Source organism: Podarcis cretensis (assembly GCF_951804945.1).
Source record: "Podarcis cretensis genome assembly, chromosome: 3".
Lineage (NCBI taxonomy): Eukaryota > Metazoa > Chordata > Lepidosauria > Squamata > Lacertidae > Podarcis > Podarcis cretensis.
Window position 1 is genome coordinate 65,370,078 of NC_137172.1, and position 20,198 is coordinate 65,390,275.

General features: G+C 42.3%; 2 protein-coding genes across 3 annotated transcripts; both read left to right on the top strand.

Moving 5' to 3' along the window:
• The first annotated feature begins 520 nt into the window (after nt 1–520).
• On the top strand, nt 521–14,354 carry LOC307213366 (trace amine-associated receptor 1-like). Of its 2 annotated transcripts, none has more exons than XM_079971218.1 (2): nt 521–652; nt 11,578–14,354. In XM_079971218.1, the coding sequence occupies exon 2, from the start codon at nt 11,670–11,672 to the stop codon at nt 12,702–12,704; it is 1,035 nt and encodes a 344-aa protein (XP_079827344.1). In that variant the 5' UTR covers nt 521–652; nt 11,578–11,669; the 3' UTR covers nt 12,705–14,354. The 2 variants fall into 2 exon arrangements, with proteins under 2 accessions (XP_079827344.1, XP_079827345.1); XM_079971219.1 differs by lacking the exon at nt 521–652 and adding an exon at nt 10,804–10,934.
• A 3,125-nt stretch (nt 14,355–17,479) lies between these two features.
• LOC307213367 (trace amine-associated receptor 2-like) lies at nt 17,480–19,847 on the top strand (the record flags this gene model as incomplete). The annotated part of the gene is made up of 2 exons (XM_079971220.1): nt 17,480–17,556; nt 18,806–19,847. Exon 2 carries the CDS (start codon nt 18,813–18,815, stop codon nt 19,845–19,847), a length of 1,035 nt encoding a protein of 344 aa, XP_079827346.1. The 5' UTR covers nt 17,480–17,556; nt 18,806–18,812.
• Between the last annotated feature and the right edge of the window lie 351 nt (nt 19,848–20,198).

The window sequence follows — 20,198 nt, forward strand, 5'->3', positions numbered from 1 at the left end:
TGTGCTTGAAACACACTCACATTTTGCTGTCCAGGAAAACTATAAAAAACACACACAACCAAACCAGTTCTGTAGGTTTTCCATGTGATTAATATTTAGCTAGGGAAAGGTAAACTGTGGGACAACTCTAAAAATAAAGGGTGTTAAAAAGTTTTACAGTGAATTTTAATGTAATGAAAAAGTAGATTTCCAAGATGATGCTGACAACTTTTCTTGCTTTGTTATCAGCTGATATAATAACATGTGGAACACAGGTAAATTAAGTTGTTATAGCTATTATCAATGCAATATGTGTCTATGTCATGTTCAGGTAGAAGAAATGTACATTAAGTTGTCATAACTGTTTAGCATGCTATATATATTCATTTCATAATATAAGCCCTTTGCCCTTCCCTGCACTGCAAATCGGTGGCAGGAAATATTTTTCATCTGCTTATCTTGTTTGAATATTTAATGTCTGCGTCATCATGTGGGTTGAGACTTTGCATTAGGCTGTGAACGAAAGTCAGACTTGAATGGACACAGCTTCATCAACTTGGATTTGCATGAACTGATAAGCCAAGAATAAGGCTTGCATCTGTGGCAATTTGGACCTTTGATGGTGGATTGATGCTAGAGATGCTTGCTCCCTTGGAGTCTATCTTTCTTTGAGGTGAGTTTAATTTATTATTTGGGGATTCTGGTGGAGATTTTGCGAAGAGGTTGGGTTAAAGACAATAAAGAGTTTCCTCCTCCTTCAAGTATTCTGCCCTGGTTAGCAGAAACTACAGGAGGGGAGGGAGAAATCTAAAAACCCTGTCCAGTACAGTAGCTGGACAGACTTTGAATTAAAGCACAGTGCTCTTCTCAAGAATGCTGAGAATATACACTGAACTCTTTGTCTTCTTTTGGGAAGATTTCCTATAGCCAGAAGAGAATAAAATGACTCTGAATCCACACACAAGATTTTGGATGTTTTTTAAAAAACAGAACAGGAACTAAATCTCTTTCTCTCATCATTTCAATGTTATGCATATTTATCACAAATATAAGATGCTAGTTATAGTTGGCAACTCACTAAAGTGACATTTAGTCAATGGGCATCTTGTTTTTAATTGGTTTATTTTAGTTGGAATAAAAGTTATATTTAAATTTGCCAGAAAATGTTGCAGCAGAAGTGAGATACTCTGAACTGTCTGCGTTTCTTTGTTTGTTTAGCATATAAATCTTTGCATTAAATAAAGTATCTCAGTTTTGAAATCATTATGCTGCTTATATTTGAAGACACATAACAGTTTCCCTTGCTTAGGAAATGCTGAAAGACAATGTATTATTTGGAAAGCATGTGAAACATGGCTAGTCTGAAGAGATATACAAACATTGTTTCCTGCTGTTACCTCAGAATTACAATATTTTCATCTGAGATAGCCCTAATTAAAAACAAGTTAACTAGACATTAAAAGAAAACCACCTTTTGCAGTGGGTGGATTGATCACATGACATGAGGTGCATATCCTAAAATGCCAGTTGCCCTAACACAAAGAGTGTTCCTTTACCAAGAAAATTGTTCCCTTGTGTATTGCATGTTTAAATACATTTTCATGCTAAATAAAAGATGCTTTAGTGCATACTTCTGTTTTCACAAGCACTCCTGCACTCCTGTTTCTGAGAACTCCTGAGATGAGGAAAAATTGCTTGTAGCCTGTGCTTTCCATGGGAATAAATGAGGTGCCAGTACTCATGTTTTGATAAACATGCTGTGGGTGCCAGCACACAGTGGTTGCCATAGGTAGCAAAAAAAAGAGGAAATGGTATTCTGTACTGGTGAGTATGGTTATAAAAAGCACTGCTTATAACTATGGTTGCAATTCTAACTGTCTACTCAGTAAGTCCCATTGATTTCAGTGGAGCCTACCCCCAGGTAGGTGGAGTTAGGATTCCAGCCTAAGAAACTTGACTGTGGGGGAAGTTCCAGTCATTTATCCCAATTCCACCTCCCCACACATTACTTCATCTGTGCCCCACTTTCCCATTTACCCCTCAGCTGTTGCCACAGGCTAAAAGCATGAGATAGGGCCAGGCCTGCTTCTGCTCTTCCAAACTTTGAGGAGGAAAGAGGTAAAAAATATTTTCCTGTTCTAACCCAGGAACTGTGATTGGGTTTAGTTGTCTTCCCTTCCACCAACAGAACTGAATTTGTATTCACAGAATAGGGTTTTCTCATGGGTCTCCTAAGAATGTGCTTCTGAAAACTGGGGGGCCCTTGGAAAAGAGTGCAGTGTGGAGGGCCACGGGGGGGGGGGGAGGGGGTCCACAGAAGTTTCCCCATTCTATGAATGGAACAGAAATTACAGGCTGAAATTATCCAATGATTTGCTAGTCCAGCATGCCTTTCTTCTTCTTGTGTCACAAGATGGATAAATAGATTCCGCTTTTACAATGCTGATCTATTTCCTTACCTACTGGAGTTCCTTATTCCCCGTAAGCACGGGTACTTTCTTAGTGCATGTTTCAATCTACATTTATTAAAGTAATGTGAAATATTTTCATTAGCCACGCAAAATCTCACGCTGTGCTTCTAACATTCTGCCTTTCCAAAATTCTTTACAGAACTAAGAGTCAGAAAAACAAGTTTTTGGGAGGTCTCTCTCTCTCTCTCTTCTCTTTAAAGAAACTCCATGGGAAATATAGGCACACTCAATTCCAAGCTGTTTACATTCCTAAACAGTAGCACTCACTTTTCTGGGACTATAAACAGTAGCACTCACTTTCTGGGATTATAAACAAAGCAAATGCAACATGTGAACAACTTGGGTGAAATCTAAGAATGAGTATCCACTTTATGTTTGAAACCAAGGGAAGATGATGAGGAAAAAGCATTTTTTGGCTTGGCTCCTGCATCCTGTTATAGGCTTGCTTGCAGAGCTTAGGAAAGAGGCTTACACATTCCATTTACGCAACATCCGCAATGAAATTAACGATGAGGGATGAGGGACAACAGCAAACCCAGCCGATGAGTATTGACAGGACTGTAGCCCAAGTGGGGCCATTGAGTAACAGGAGAGATATCAACATGCTCAGGGGAGCCCTGAAGTTTGCAGAAGTAGGAGTAGTTCTTGGGACAGGGGACCTAGGGTAGGGCACCTCTCTCTCGGGGGTGGGGGGAGGACGCAACCCCTTGAAATCTGAGCACATTTAGAGGCCACAGAATCTTAAGTGTATATTGGGAGAAGGGCAGGAAATGGGGAAGGGGAATGCAGTATCCCCAAGGAGCTGGAACAGGGAGCATTTAGTTGGCTTTAAAAAAGGATTAGATACATTCACAGAGTACAAAGCTATCAATGACTACAGGCTGTGATGACTATATTCTACCTTCACTATTGGAGACATTATGGCTCTGGATACCAGTTGCTTGGAATCACAGCTGGAGAAAGTGTCTGCTTTCTATAGGTATCTATCTATCATCTATCTATCTATCTATCTATCTATCTATCTATCTATCTATCATCTATCATCTATCTATCTATCATCTATCATCTATCATCTATCTATCATCTATCTATCTATCATCTATCTATCTATCATCTATCTATTTAAAATTGTATACCGCCTCTCATCCATATATCTCAGGGCAGTTCACAACATTACAATATAAAAAACACAAAATACATAATAAAAATAAGAACAAAAACACACACTAATAATTCCCCCTCTGACTGATGCCAATCAGTGGTTAGCCAATGTGGGAAGGGGATGCTTCATCCTCTAGGGCACGTTCTATGTTCTTATGTTCATTCTGTACAGCAACATTTTGCTAGATATATAATATACAGTGGTACCTTGGTTTACAAACAGTCCTGTTTACTAACTATTCGGTTTATGAACTCCGCAGAACTGGAAGTAGTGTCCTGGTTTACGAACTTTACCTCGGTCTAAGAATGGAAGCTGAACAGTGGAAGGGCACCGGCGGCGGGAGGCCTCATTAGGGAAAGTGTGCTTTGGTTTAAGAACAGACTTCTGGAATGGAATGGAATGGAATGATTTAGTTTGTAAACCGAGGTATCACTGTATAGTTATATTGCTTTTTTGTAGAATCTGTTTTAAAAGAACAGGGATTATATCCAGCATGTTTATAGCAACGCACTGCTGGGGACCAGGGGCGGGGAGGCCTTGCCGTTTCCACTGTAGAGCAAGCAATTAGTGTTGTTCACCCATAGCTCTTAATATGTCTTGTAATATGTTCTTACCGTACACAGCAATTGTGTATCTAGTAGTTCTGCTTTTTCAGACAAATATTAGCAGATAGATCTGCTGGATTACGCCTGTTTGCTCAACAAAGTAAGCAGAACTCAGCCAACGAGTGTTGCTTTCTGTACACAGTGACCCCTTTGAAAAAGAAGCACAAAACAGAGCTCCGTTTGTGCCTTTTCTTCCCTTTGTAGAGGCTTGCGCAAAAGGTTGGCTGCATGCGCTGTGCTGCGTGGCTCCTTTTGTTCCTAATGTGCCTATAATGTTTAATTAAATAGTAGTAAGGATTTGCCTTTCCAGTGAGTGGAGTGGAAAAAGTTTATAGAACCATTTGCTTGGTCCTCTCTCTCTCTTAGCAGCTGCTTCCTGGACATACTGGCTTTTAATAATGTACTCCATTCTGACTTCTAGAGGGCTTAAGAACAAGCATTGCGATGGGGTTTGTAAACGGGACTTGTACCTTTTAGGAACAGCTTACAAGCTGTGTGGCTTCTCATCTAAAGATGTCTTGTAAGATCAAGAAAGCCCACTTCAAAGAAATGGGAAACTGAGGCTATAGCAGAGACCCCACATTTTAACAGAGAAGGTAGAAATTTGAGATTGTTTAAAAGCCTACTTTTGCCATTCTACAGCATCTTCCTCTTACTGTATAAAGAAAAGACCTCCAAGATGGACTACGTTAAAGTATTTTTTTTGGGGGGGGGGCGGAAGAGCAAAACATATTCTCTTCCAGAAAATATCTCTCTTATTCAAGACACAGAGAAAGAGGCAGTTTCAAAAGCTGATTCAGTGGATGATATCTAGCTAACGCAATCCTATATCAGAAAGTTGTCGTTACGGGCAGCAACTGTTTTAGGTGCATCCGATATGTGTACGACCATGCACATGCGCATCTTGCTGAACCTGTAAGTGACCCAAATGCACACAAAAAGGGGGAGAATGGGGCAGGCCAGGGGCAGAATGGGGTGTTCGCAGGCTTTTTCAATGGTGTTTCAAATATACGTGATTCCACCTAAATGTGTGGTATCTGGGAACGTAACCCCCATATAAATTAGAAGTTGCCATCATCATCATCATCATCATCATCATCATCATCGCTGCAATCCAGTTCTTGCCCCTTGCCCTGGCAAGGCTTTATTGAGTGGCTGGACCACCTCTTAGCGCATTCACAGTCCTACCACACACTGCAACTGGAGCGGAGGTTAGGATGACAGTAAGATAGCTGGCTGTGCAAGCCTAGAAAGGTGTAATGGCAGTGAGATCTGAAGGGGACCCAGCCTAGAGATGGGGTCGAAATTTGATTCAGTTGGCATTTAAATGCAAGTCTATCAAATCCGCAGTTTTCAAAGCTGTATGAAAACCAAAACGCAGCCTTCCTTTGAAATTCGCATGTCTCCAAATTTTGCAATGCAATTCTCCAACCAAACAATGCTTACCAAAAATATTAGGGGAAAGTGTGAACGTATTTGTGAAAACAGCATACAAAAATGCATCATAGGAGGGGAAATTGCTTGCAAATTAGTCAAGGCTGCATACAAAATGTTTTACTTGAAGAAATTCATTCTAAAACGCTGGTGGGTTTTGATGAGGATTTGAAAAATAAAGAAATCTCAAATTTGCTGCAGAAATGCGGAGAACAAAATTTAAACATGGAAAATGAGAAACAGAAAGAACTGAAAAGGGCAGCTCCTTCTGTCCCCTGGTCCAAAAGTTCCTGGGCCAACTCATCCCCTCCCCACCTTCATCACATCCCATTGGGGACTTTCTGTTGGCTACAGCCATAGAGCTGGGCAAACAAGTAACAAAGCACAAGGGGTTTGGATTGCTCTGTTAGCCCTACTCAAAATAGACCCATTGAGTAGAGGCTTCTGAGTTGAATATGGGACTTCTGAGTAAACATGCTTAGAACTTGGCTGTAAGATATGTAGGGCCCAAGCCTTTTGGGGTTTACAGGTTAAATTCAGTAGCTTGAATTTGCTTGGAAAGCAAGAGGACCTGGAGCCTATTGTTGCAACACAGATTTTATTCTTTGGGAAACTGGGTGCCAACCTCACTGCTCTCCCCATTGCTTTAGTTACAAGGCAAACCGCTCTGTGCAGCACCAGCTGTTAACCTTGTCATTTTTGTGTGGCACTTGTAAACTAGATGCAGATATTATAGCTTCTGTTTAACCTTTAATGTCTGCTACTTTTAAAAAAGATTATTTAAAAAGAAAAAAGTTTAAAGGATATGATTTACAGTTTCCTTTAATTCCCAACCCTAGTTTGTCAAACGCTGAGAAAATAGTTCACTAAAAAAGGAATTGTCCCAAATTAAACATTGTTGCATTTGGATGGCATGACGTTCCATGGAAAGTTCAAGACTAGCACAAACATTATGATGGGATGCTCTAGGGCTAAAAATCTTTGCTAATGTTAGAAAAATACCTAAGCTAAATACATATACTAATAGGTCTTATCTAAACAAAGTGAGACATTTACAGGCAACTCCATTTACAGGCAACTCCATAGGGACGCGGGTGGCGCTGTGAGTAAAACCTCAGTGCCTAGGGCTTGCCGATCGCATGGTCGGCGGTTCAAATCCCCACGGTGGGGTGAGCTCCTGTCTTTCGGTCCCAGCTCCTGCCCACCTAGCAGTTCGAAAGCACATCAAAGTGCAAGTAGATAAATAGGTACCGCTTTATAGGGGGAAAGTAAACGGTGTTTCCGTGTGCTGCGCTGGTGCCGGCTCGCCAGAGCAGCTTCGTCACGCTGGCCACGTGACCCGGAAGTGTCTCCAGACAGCGCTGGCCCCCGGCCTCTTAAGTGAGATGGGCGCACAACCCTAGAGTCGGACACGACTGGCCCGTATGGGCAGGAGTACCTTTTTGCGTGTGTTCAAAGCATGCACAAACATGCACACGCGAGTCATTTTTGGACCTGGAACGGGGTGGGGCAGAGGTGTAATGGGGCATAACAGGGCTGGGTGGGCATCTGCGTGCTCCATCAACACATTTGATGGCCAGGAATACACCAAAATGTTGCCATATGGGTTCCTACTGAACGTATTTCCAGCCACTCCATTCTATCCCTTGTGGGTCCCCCAGGTAGCATTCTTTGCCTACTGAGGATGCTCAGTCCATTCTGGAATTTTTTTTGGGGGGGGGGGTCTCAATCATAGAGGTTTTTTCATCCTCTGAAAATCATGCTTGAAACCTCTCTCTTGTGTGTGGATGATACTGTTTGGGCTACATAAGGATTGGCACTTACCCTTGAACTACATAACTAAAAAGAAATATTGACTTGTTAATACAAGAAAATCTGACATAATTTGCAACTTGTCTAGTAAAATGAAGTCTCTCCAAGGTATTTGTTTAAGCAACAACACATTGTTCAATATATGTGTAATATAAAGGTAAAGGTACCCCTGCCCGTACGGGCCAGTCTTGACAGACTCTGGGGTTGTGCGCCCATCTCACTTAAGAGGCCAGGGGCCAGCGCTGTCCGGAGACACTTCCGGGTCACGTGGCCAGCGTGACATCGCTGCTCTGGCGAGCCAGAGCCGCACACGGAAACGCCGTTTACCTTCCCGCTGGTAAGCGGTCCCTATTTATCTACTTGCACCCGGAGGTGCTTTCGAACTGCTAGGTTGGCAGGCGCTGGGACCGAGCAGCGGGAGCGCACCCCGCCGCAGGGATTCGAACCGCCGACCTTTCGATCGGCAAGTATATACCATAATAAATTGTCATAAACTTGCACTTACCCTCTTACAATTCTGAAGGCAGTCCTGTTTAGTGAAGTTTTTAATGTTTGATGTTTTATCATGTTTTTAATATTCTGTTGGGAGCTGCCCAGAGTGGCTGGGGAAACCCAGCCAGATGGGCAAGTTATAAATCTATTATTATTATTATTATTATTATTATTAAGCATAGATTTGGGGAGAGATGAGAAACAAGGGTGTGGGTTTGCAATACATTTTTCCAGAGAGCTACATCCCAGGAAGTGTCAGGTGGCAGATTAGCAGCACAAATTTCCACCTCCAAAAGTGGTTCACATGTTCCTCTTCCACATATCCCTTACCTCTCAGCTTTCTGATACTACATCTCTTGCCTTCCTCAGTAAAAATGTTCCAGAGGAGATGGTAGGTACAGAATGATGAAGTGGAATATTCTTATAAAGATCTCTTTGATTGATTCATTGATTGATTGATTCATTGATTGATTGAAGACCAAATGATGAATCAACTAACAGCCTCAGTACTCTGCAACCAGATGAATTTCACTGTTTTGTATTTCCAATCACCGTTATTGCATTGCTTATTAGAAATTGCCTAATTGAACATTTTCTGCTGCAATGTCTTATGGTGATCTTTCTATTTCTAAAATGGGTCTGAGTAATCCTGGGTTAGATTGAGCCTAATCTGAGGCACTAAATAGGATCCCAGCCTAGATGATGTTGCGGATGAGATCACTGCTAGAAAGTCTAATAAAGCTGGGAGCCTAAATCTGAGTCCCCCTGCCAGGCACTCTACAGAACAACGTTTAGATCTGTGCTAGATATGCATTTTTATAATCTACAGCCCATTTAAATGGAATGTCGCTTTCTCTTTGCTAAAGTGCTTTCCTTAATTTATTTGTTTGCATTATTTTATTATTCCCCTGCTCCATTCAATGAAACTGACAGATAGTGATGGGAATTATTATTTCTTAATTCAGTTATTTCTCTAACTGATAAATGTTAAGAATTGTACAATTAGATCAGACTTGATTAGCTAGTTCTTAAAACAGAGCCATTTGTCATCATTAGGTGGAAAGGAGATTGGAGACAATTACTCACAAGGAAACTAAAAAGAGGAAATGTAAAATATTAAATTAATCAGGATGGAGGATCTGCTAAATAGGAAACGAACCACCCTGCTCAGCTGCCTGCTGAACTGTGGTCTGATTCTTGAATAGCCACAAGTGTTACACTTTCCCATGTGCAGCACTTGGGAGGAGCTCCTCTGAGTAAAAGTAATGACATGAAAGCAGGCCCTCAGAAGACTATGGTCCAACTGAAGAGTATTCATTTGCTGTCAGGGACTGGGGAGAGGAGGAATGGTGGAGACCACCTCCCCAGCCTGACCCTTCCAGAGAAGAGGAAGATGCTTTAGATTTACAACAGGGGTTTGAGGGAGGTTACAGCTCATAGGCAGATGAGGGGGAAAGTTGGGAGATAATAGGAGAGGAAGCAGCAGAGGGACAACTGCTGATACACACAGTGTCTTTAGAAAGCATTCCAGACCCTCCATCTCCCAGAACCTTGTGAGCCTTGAAAGTAGGAGAGCAAAGAGCTCAAAGACAGAGGGCATGTAGCAGTACCCGTGGAAGAGACAATGAGAATGACAATTGAGGAAGTGGGAGAGACGGGGGGTGGAGATTCACTCAGGACAATGCCAATATTCAAGTAAATGCTGAATGAAAACAGGATGATAAGAAACATCCCTTTGTCTTGTATGTTCCTGGGCAACCAGCCTGGAGTTGCTGGCAGCGGCCTGACATTTGCTCTGCATAATACCACTTGAGTATGACATAGTAAATTGCAACAATATTGACCCAACACATTAATTTAAGCTGCAATGGTGAATCTAGGCATCCTTAAAGGTTTATCTCCCCTCCCTTCTTAAATATTTTGGCCTAAGGTAGACTTCTCTAACAAAGTGCTCTGCAAATGTTGTTAGAACTCCAATGCTCAGCCCCAGCCAAAAAGGTCAGGATGAAGAGAGTTGTGCTGTAAAACATCTAAAGGACATCAGGCTGGGGGTGGCTTAAAGAGAGACCAATGGCTTTGGCAAAAAATCAGATGGATACCCTTCACTCCAAAACATTTCATGGCCTCTTGTGTTCTGGAATCCATCATTTAACATAATTTATCATGATCTCATTCACGATGAAGAGAACACAGAGGAGAATTTCTTAGAAATGAATCAGCAAAATAGCCCACAAAAAGTCAAGGAAACCAGACTGAAAGGGAGCAGATGAACCTCTGGACGAGTAGCACCTTCAAGATACTAAATCTTCTGTCACATCAGTGGGAAAGTTTAAGTCCAGCTGTTTTCATCTAGGCTGTCCTGGGTCCAACATGGCTATGAAGAGAAGGCCTTAGAATCATAACTCATACATCATTCCATGCTGCACCGCAGTAATGATGGAAAGTAAGGATTTGGACCTGTCGTGTAAAATATTCACTGTCTGGAAAAAGCATTTCAATCACTTGGGGGTGTGGGTGGGGAAACTCTCTTAAGAGTAACGTAGAAAATCTCATGGGCTAAATGCCCAGAAAGAGATTCTCAAGGGAACCATTTGCTAGGCTAGAAGAGTGTATTGGTGTGTTTCCAAAATGATGTATTTCTTTATCTATTTATCTATTTATTGATATCCTCATTTCTTTTCATGCCAGGAACAAGACATTTCCACATCCTGACAGTCTAATCCTTTTTTTGCTTTTTGCCACTATCCTCTGTAGCACTGCAAGCAAAGTATTGTATGCAGCAGCTAAAGTGTCACCCTATGCAAGGCAAGTGGAACAGACTTTCATCCCTCCCCTCCATAGTGATTTATTCCAGCAAACAACTGTGTTGGCACTAAGAAGAATGGGAAGCCTGGGAGAGGGGAGAATACCAAAGAGTTTTACCTGCTGAGTATGCAGTACTGTCTAGGCCAGCTCCTACTGCATCACAGTCATTTCTTGGTAACTGCAGTGTTGTAATCAGTATTATTGAATGATTAATTATTTGGCTGGAACGTGTTCCACCTCCCCCTTTAACCATGCTGTTCAACTCATTTGGGTAAATAGGCAAATTCCATTTGTATTAAGGAACTGGTTTGTAGACTGGATTGCCAGTGTTCCATTTCTGATTGAAAAGCCGCATCCCCTTCCTCCTCCTCGTGATTGCTTTATTTTTTACTGGAAAGCCCACTGGCAAATATTGTGATAAACTTAAAAGTCCATTATTGACAGTGTGAAGTCTTCCTGCATTGTGATTGTCTTCTGTATGTTATTTACACATCGGGTCTTTAAAAGCTGAATATGTCAGTCTAAAGATTGCTAACACCTTGAAGGCCATATTCTGATGGTGAAAGTTGCCGCAGTGTCGCTTACACATATGTGGTGAGAGGAGCCAACTCCCCCACACCATTTGTGTGCCCAGACATACAAGCACACACCCACACACCAAAGTGCATTCATACAATCACACAACCTCAATGAAACCCACCCCCCCACACATAACATTCACACAATTACAAACTCTTAACACAGAAGAAAATAAAACTCACAGCTTTTGTCTCAGCCCTAAAATTAATATTCATGTTGTAATTTTCTCTCTTGGCAGGAAGCCCTCTTCTTCTGGATGGTAACAATAAATAGATCCTGTTTTGACCATAAAAGAAGAACTGCACACACCACAATCAGACTGGGCCTAATATGTGCTTTCAGGAATCTGAGTCTTTAGGAAGGATGCAGTTGTGTTGTGAACACATAAATGGCTCCTGCATAAAGAGCAGCTGGTCAATCAGCATTCGTATTTCCATGTATATCTTCATGGTGTGTGTGATCCTGGCTACCCTAGCTGGCAATTTGACTGTGATCATCTCAATATCGCACTTCAAGCAGCTCCACACCCCAACCAATTTCTTAATCCTCTCAATGGCCACAGTGGACCTTCTCCTTGGTTTCCTTGTCATGCCTTATAGCATGGTGAGGTCGGTTGAGAACTGCTGGTATTTCGGAGAATTCTTCTGCAAAATCCACACCAGCATCGATATCACTCTGAGTACAGCCTCCATCTTCCACCTCTCTTTTATCTCCATTGACCGCTACTACGCTGTGTGTGACCCACTGCGATACAAAGCAAAGATCAGCACAGGGGTCGTATTGATCATGATCTTTGTAAGTTGGGTCTTCCCTGCTACATTTGGCTTTGGGATGGTCTTTTTGAAGTTAAACATGATTGGAGCAGAAGAGACCTTCTATAAGCTGATCTATTGCGTGGGAGGCTGCTTTGTCTTCTTCAATGAAACGTCAGGAGTGGTGGCCTCCGTGGTTTCTTTTTACATCCCTGGATTTGTCATGTTATGTGTCTATGGGAAGATATACACTATAGCCAAAAGGCAAGCCAGGTCCATTAAGGCTGCTGCAAACCAAATACAGATCAGATTTGAGCATCACATTTCACACAGCAGAGAACGAAAAGCAGCCAAGACTTTAGGCACTGTGGTCGGGGTCTTCCTCATCTGCTGGTTCCCATTCTTTTTCTGCACGGCAACAGACCCCTTTATGAATTATACAATACCTCCCATTTTCATTGATGCCCTGGTTTGGTTTGGTTACTTGAACTCCACCTTGAACCCAATTGTTTATGCGTATTTTTACCTGTGGTTTCGAAGGGCCTTGAAGATGATTGTACTGGGGAAGGTTTTTCAGCAAGATTCATCCAGGACTCAGCTCTTTATGGAGTGAAGCACGTCGAGCTTTGAGAGCATATTCTTCAGTATTTTACCAGGCACTGTCCATTTTGAAGCAGAAGGTCAAAGTGAAAAAGCATGTGCGATGCTTCAGTGCAGTTGTTCCAGCAGCCCCATCATGGCCCAGAAACAGGGTGCAGACCAATAACCAACCAAGAGAGAAGTATGGGTGCCAATGGGCCATAACTTATTGGCAAACAGACATAGGCGGAGCAAGCATGCATTGGGTGACAATCTGTTGACATCAAAGACTTTCAACCTGTAAGCCAACCTTCATTGGCTGGGGCATCCATTTGGTGGGTTTTCTAGCTCTGAGAGACCAGTGTGGTACAAAACCAGGCATCTCAGACCACTGGTAGCTTGAGATGGCTGCTCAGCAGCCCAGCCCCCTGGACCTTGAGCTGGGAGCTGCTCACCTTTCAGGTCCCCTAAAGGGAATCCCCTTTATCCACCCAGCCTACCCAATTCTATTTCTGCCAAGTCGCAACAAAGAAGAAGGAACACATAACAGAACTCTTGCTACCCACCTAGAGAAAGACTAAGGACCAGTTGAGATTGAGTATGAAATTTTGAAGTTTTGTCTACTCATGGAAAAGGAGGAAGGAGGCAGAGTGAGATGGTAGCTGGTCCTTTGAAAGGTTCCTGCAACCCCACAACTCTAGAAGATCCCACTAGAAGATCTCTGATATTGCAAAAGCCCACTCCTTCTTCCTTTGCCATGGCAGCCCTCCCAACCATCCTGGCAGCTCTCATGAGTTCACTGGGCCAAGGGTTGTAGCTGTCAAACTGATCAGCAAGCAGGTCACAACATTTTTATTGTTACTTTGGATTTGGGAAGGATTTGGAGTTTGTTACTGCTGTGAGTTTGGGGAGGACGAAATAGGCTGTATGCAAGATCCTTCAAAACCCTGGTTTCAGCAAATGTTAAAATATAAGCCAGGCTAGCTTCCTGTGTTGAGGTGGTAGCCTGGGTGATGGGCTGTTAAGAGAACAAAGGGCTCTGTGCGAGACAGAGAATAGGTAGCCCCCCTCCCCAGACAAAACCAAGTTTGGAGGAGAGAGTTAGCAGTGATATGGCCTAGAAGGAAAGTAGCAAGCTGGGGAGAAAGGGAGAGCAACGTTTGATTTCTGTTTGACTCCAAGGCTGTGGCTATGAGAGAAACAAGATGCTTTTGGGGTGTTAATGCTGTGAACATCTCCATCGGACGTTCAGGTTGTATATATGTTTAATATAAACCATATATCATAAAGACGCCCCAGTCTCTGCCATGCCTCATTTCCAAAAGGAAACACGAACCCTGGAACTGCTGGAATGTTGCACTGCTCAGAGACTGGGGTGACGTGCAACATTATTTTAAGAAACAGAAAGTGGGATTAATGGCTATGTCCTTCTTTCCTGCTCTTTCTCTTTACATTCTCACTAATGAAATGGCCCTTGTTTTGATGGGAAAGGGATTGTGAAGGAAAGAGCTGCATATTGCAGAGATGCTTGGGGTTGGGTCAGGCTATGAGTGCACTGGACAGTGCCTTCAAATGCAGTGCTCCACTTAACATTTTCTATACACATGGGTTTTTGTTGTTGTTGTTTCTTAAACCTGTGCAGTTACCAGATTTGTCCAGTATGTGATGTTATACAAAAGATGACAATAAAACACATTTGTAAACCTTGATTTAATTCTCCTTGATTAGGTTTCTAAATCACTTATCGTATGACTGAAAATTTTACTACTTATTTAAAGTTCATATCTTACTTTTCTTCATACAATGTCAGGGCAATTTACAGCAATGAACACATCAGACAACTGGTAACAGTAAAACATGATAACTCAGTAAAATGAGACAAAACACCTCGCATTTGTCAATATGTCACTGCCAGTTCAATATTTCTTTTACTACATTTTAAATTCCTTCCTAACCAATAGATCAAAGGTTGACCTTGTATCCGTCAGCATGATTATTTAAGTATGTGACCTAACTCAGAAATAACTTCTTCCTCTTGTGTGTGATTAGGCAAAGTTTCCCCAAGAGTCTCCCTGCCTTTTGTTTTCAAAGTATAATGTCCCATCAGAGACAACCATGTTTTTGCAAAAGTCTTGCAGTATATGGCTTCATTAGCACCTAATCAGTGCTGTTGTGTAGCTGTCCTCACTAAAACTGAGAAATGCATCAGAGATGTGTTAATGAGGTCTCTTGGTTTCTTTTCAGATCCAGTCATATAGCAAATGAGAAGCAAATGAGGGAAATGTGTTGCGCTTTTGTCTGATCCCATTTTGGATGGAAATTAACCTGTGAGCAGATAAACAAATACGCCTTCAAAGCATCATTAGCCTTATTAGAACTTGAGACATGGGTGATCAGCACATCTAATTGCTCATCTAACTGAACAGGTCCCAGAGGCCAACTCCCTTTTCCTTTTGTTTTAAATAGGTACTTTGTGGACGATGTCATCTTTTTCTCTTTCATGAGAACTAAAAAGATCATGAATACTGATAGTATGAAAGAATTTGCTTAGCGAACTACTACTGCTGGACCACTTCAAGTAAATCAAGCAATTCGCTAGTGAATTAGAAATTCAAAGAGACAGTTGTGTCTAATCACAACTACCCCCTTTAATTTTTTTTCATTATAGCTGCTGCCTCTTCCTCTCATAATGGGGGACCACTTTCTCTTCTACTCTCCCTACTATACACCCATTGTGTTTCCTCCTCTCTGGCTTTTCCTTCTAGCCTTCTCCTCTTCCCTATGGGCTGCTCTCTGAGAGTCAAAGTAGTCATGATGATGAATATGCCATTGGAAACTGCAACGAAAAAGCAAGTGTAGGGACCCCCACTTTTTTATATGGGAAGAGAAGCCACAACCCTTTCCTTACCTGTTAAGGTCCTCAAAGAAAATTGTTTTCTCTGTTCAGGGTATTTCAGGTAATAATTCTGAAAATTCAATTTTCCACTGGCCTTTTCCTGCTCATCACTGTCATGCCCTGGCCAAGGATGTTCTGGAGCCCGAGTAGGAGCCGGGACCCTTGTGGGAGACTAGCAGAGACCACTCCCAGCAGAAAGCAAGATCAGTGACTGAAGCAGAAGGCAGAACCACCATCAAGCCCCTGCAAATGACAGCACCTCTAGAGGCAGGCCAAGATGGTCAAAGTTAGGAGGAGTGCTTGGTTGAAGAAGAGGATTTCTTGTGAGGAGGGTCCTTTTCATGAGGAGGACTCTATGGAAACCTCTAAAGGTCTTCAGCTGGGCCCATGGTGAGGTTCTGATAGCTCTGGCCTAAAAGCCTCAGTGTGAGACTGGGAGAGCTACTGAACAACATCTTGCTGCCAGCACTGTGTTCTGCTTGCCTGGACCTTGGTTTTCCCCTCAACTTGCATTTTCCCCGCATCCCTGCTTGACCTAGACCTCCCCCAAACTGGCCCTCAACTTGCCTTGAACCCCTGTTAGAACCACTTGGGCCTTGGGTTGGCTTTGGACTTCGCTGCTCTCTGTGCCCATGATAGCCTTCGTTATATAGAAGGTTATCTGGGATCCTGCTACGATAGGAAACTCACTTCCAGGGAAGTTCCTTTCTCCATTACTTCCCCCTGCCCTCGCAGCTCTTATGGAGATGTAGGCTATGGTTGGAATGTACATAGATGAACCTCAGACTTGTGCACCGACCCCTGCCCACTCTGGATGTGGTAGTGGGGAGGAGACTGGAAGTTTTTACTTCTAACTAGTTCAGCATCAATCCAGACAAGCAGTGGTTAATCTTAGATATAGTGTATTGAATCAAGCCAGCTTCAAATAATGGCTTATGAAGCTGTTGTATTTTTAATATGATATCAAGATTAACCACAGCTTACGCTTACGATGTTTCAATAAAATGAGGTTAATTAAAAATGGATGCAATTGCCACATCAGAGGAGGAGAGAAGGAATGGAAGCTCAGCCAACAAACTCAGACCTTGCTTCATCTTGTTCATATAGGTAATTGCATCACCATAGCTCAGCCATGGACAGTAGAGGGGTCACTCTTTCTATGTGTCTGTTGCAGTAGAGCTTAAACCACCATGCTGCTTCTTCCTTCTTCTGGTCTGGCAACTGGATATGTGTGTGTTCCACATTTAAAATGGAATGTATCACATTGGCACCAATGGGAGCTTTGGTCCCAGGGCTAATAGCATTTTTTGGGGGGATGGGATTTTCCTTTGGACAGTTCCCTACACACCCATGTTGGTTTTAAAAAGTTTTTAAGCATGCATGTTCATTGCTAGAATGCAGTTTCGGTCACATGATCGCATTGGTCTTTGGAGGATCAATCTTTTCATAATGTATTTGGGCAAACCTATACATAGTGTATATTTCTATGCATGTGTGTGTATTTATTTTTTAGGATATTTAGGGATCACCCTTCGTCCAAAGGAGCTTAGGGTGAGATACAACAAGCACGAAAGCAAAATACAGTAAACATTAATAAAAGAATGTAGAAACTAAATTTAAAAAAGAAAATCATGAAAACAAGGAGTTTCACATTAAGAATTAAACAGCTCATTTTATTATCATTTTCAAATCACATTCAAGTCACCTTTTATTTGATCATAAAGTTTGCTAGCTGCTGGAGAGTATGTGTGATCCTGAGAGGATCCAACCTTCCTGGAGATTTGACCTCACACTTGTACTTAACCCCACCTCCCAACTAAACTTCAGCTTTTCTTGTGCTTCATATTCTCTTGAGTTCTGGCTGCTGCGTCATAAAAGCACAGCAGCTTTATAATCCCAGTTTATTTTAAAAAAGGATATTGGAAAGGACTGAGCCTTCCAGACGTCTCATTCAAATTTAATGTTTAATGTGGTGTGTAAGCGGACTCAGGTAGGAGAAGAAAGAAGGATGTAAATGTATTAAATGACTTTTTGTGTACCCATCTCAAGGGCTAGGAGAAAGAGGTCCACAGTTTTGGTTTTCATTTTTAAAGAGGTCCACTGCTGTGGGGGAAGATCAGACCTCTTCTTCCTCTTCCACGAGGCCAGTGTATGTCTGATGTTGAGGCACGTTAGGGTTGTTCTGGGAGAGGTTGTAGAGCCACAGTCTTCCAGTTTGCTTGACACGTTCTCAGAACAGGAGGCAGATTATATGAGCCCTGGATCCCAGTGAAGCAGAACAGGAAAGAAGAAAAAGGGACCAAGCAGCCTTCCATCTTTTCTGGCTGCTGACATGAGCTCAATAGGGCATAGGAAAAAGTGGTTTGCCTGCCTTCAGTTCTCCCATTCCTCCCCCTTTTGATTTTGTCCGCCTATATATTTCTCCACAAAGCCATCTTACAACATAGGGGTGTTATTCACATTTGCCAAATGGGGCAGATTAGTCACAGGGTAGCCTGACAAACTGATCCACAAATTGGTTAACGTGGCTTACTTAGGAGGACTAAGCCAATTACCGATAATAGGATTTAAGAGTCAATCCCATCCGTTACTGCACCAGTAAAGAGGAGTTCAAGATTGGCAAAAATCTTGGCCACTTTGCTTCATGACTTCTGGATTTGGAACAGACTTCCCCATGGATTCAGGATGAATGACACAATTAAGCTGTGGCATACGCTGGCATACTGCCATGGCAAAGACACTGTTCTGAGGACCAAACTAGATGTGCTCTTACTAAGCAGCAGGCAGCCATTTATCTTTTAACTAAATACAGGCAATGGGGAGCCTGATTCTCACTATGAAGGCAACATGCAGAGGGCAGGGAAGCTTATCTGTTGACTCTCCCATTGCACGGACAACAGAGATTGGCACCCAAACTGCACTAGAAGCCCATTCTTAAGCAGCCTTTTAAAAAAACATGGGATGAGGTAGTGAAGAGTTGAGCCTCATTTCCTTGTGTGCTACCTCTGCAATAAGAAACAAGATCCTCCTTGTTTGTTAAGGAGAAACAAGATACGGAGAGGCCAGCGACATATCAAGTGTGGGGTAACTTGTATGTCATTCTCAGTGGCCATCAGTCAACACAATCAGCTACAATAGGTCAGACAGATTTATGGTAAAGCCTCTGGACAGATTACAGGAGAGCTGCAAAACAGCATGTGTCCGTTTCTGCATTAAATATTCCATATTCCTATTTTCAGATGAAGAATGGTGGTTTTTCTTAACTCCTCTGTGGCTGCCATGGATTGCTCTGGCTTTGGAAATGGAAGCTGCCTTGAAAATCTCAGGTCAGCAGGTGTTCGAGGAGCCATGTACATATCCCTGAGTGGACTCATCGTTGTCACTGTCTTTGGGAATTTGGCAATCATCGTTTCCATTTCGCATTTCAAGCAGCTGCACTCCCCAACTAATTTCCTCATCCTTTCCATGGCAGTCACTGACTTCCTGCTCGGCTTCCTCGTTATGCCCTACAGCATGATCCGATCCGTAGAGAACTGCTGGTACTTTGGGATCACCTTCTGCAAAATCCACTACAGCTTTGACCTGATGCTCTGCTTGGTTTCCATTTTCCACCTCTGCTCCATTGCTGTCGATCGCTTCTATGCCATCTGTTACCCTCTTCACTATGCATTGAAAATGACTATCCCTACAATCAGGCAATTGATTGTTGTTTGTTGGTCAGTGCCAGCTTCATTTGCCTTCGGGGTGGTTTTCTCTGAAGCATATTCCTCTGGCATCGAAGGCTATGAGCTTTTAGTTGCATGTTCTAGTTCTTGCCCGGTGATGTTTAATAAACTGTGGGGTGTAGTTCTGTTCTCATTTGGCTTCTTCATCCCTGGCTCTGTGATGATAGGAATTTATGCAAAAATCTTCCACGTGTCCAAAAAGCACCTGAGGGTCATGAAGAGCAGATCTGAAAATGTGGGTGATGAAAAACACAACCAGGTTTCTAAGAGTAAGGACAGGAAAGCGGCTAAGACCTTGAGTATTGTGATGGGGGTTTTCCTCTTGTGTTGGCTTCCATGTTTCTTCAACATTTTAATCGACCCTTTTATAGGGTTTTCCACTCCTGAAGTATTATTTGATGCCTTAACATGGTTTGCCTACATCAACTCCATCTGCAATCCATTAATATATGGGTTTTTTTATCCATGGTTTCAAAAAGCACTTAGGTACATCCTCATAGGAAATATCTTTCACTCACAGTCCTGCACTGCTAACCTGTTCCTTGAAAATCAATAAATTAACATGTGTTCAAGTGAGGCATTCAGTGGTTTCTCTCACATAACATGCCATCCTTTGTATGTTTAAATAAATTCAAAGTATGTACCAGAAGAACTGGAGGTGTGTTGTACCTTAGAACTGTGAATCTATCTCATAGATATTGGAATGTAGTTGAGCTTTGGATTTCACTCTTATCTGAATTTTATACTGTTTGCATGTGCTTTCTTTTGTACACACACAGGGGCTGAAGTGCTTTAACTCATAGAAAGAAAAGGAATATGTCCAGATCAGTGTTGATGTCATGCGTTTAATAATAACAAAACCCAGGACATAGAGCTTACAGAATGCACACAAATGTATAGTGTATCT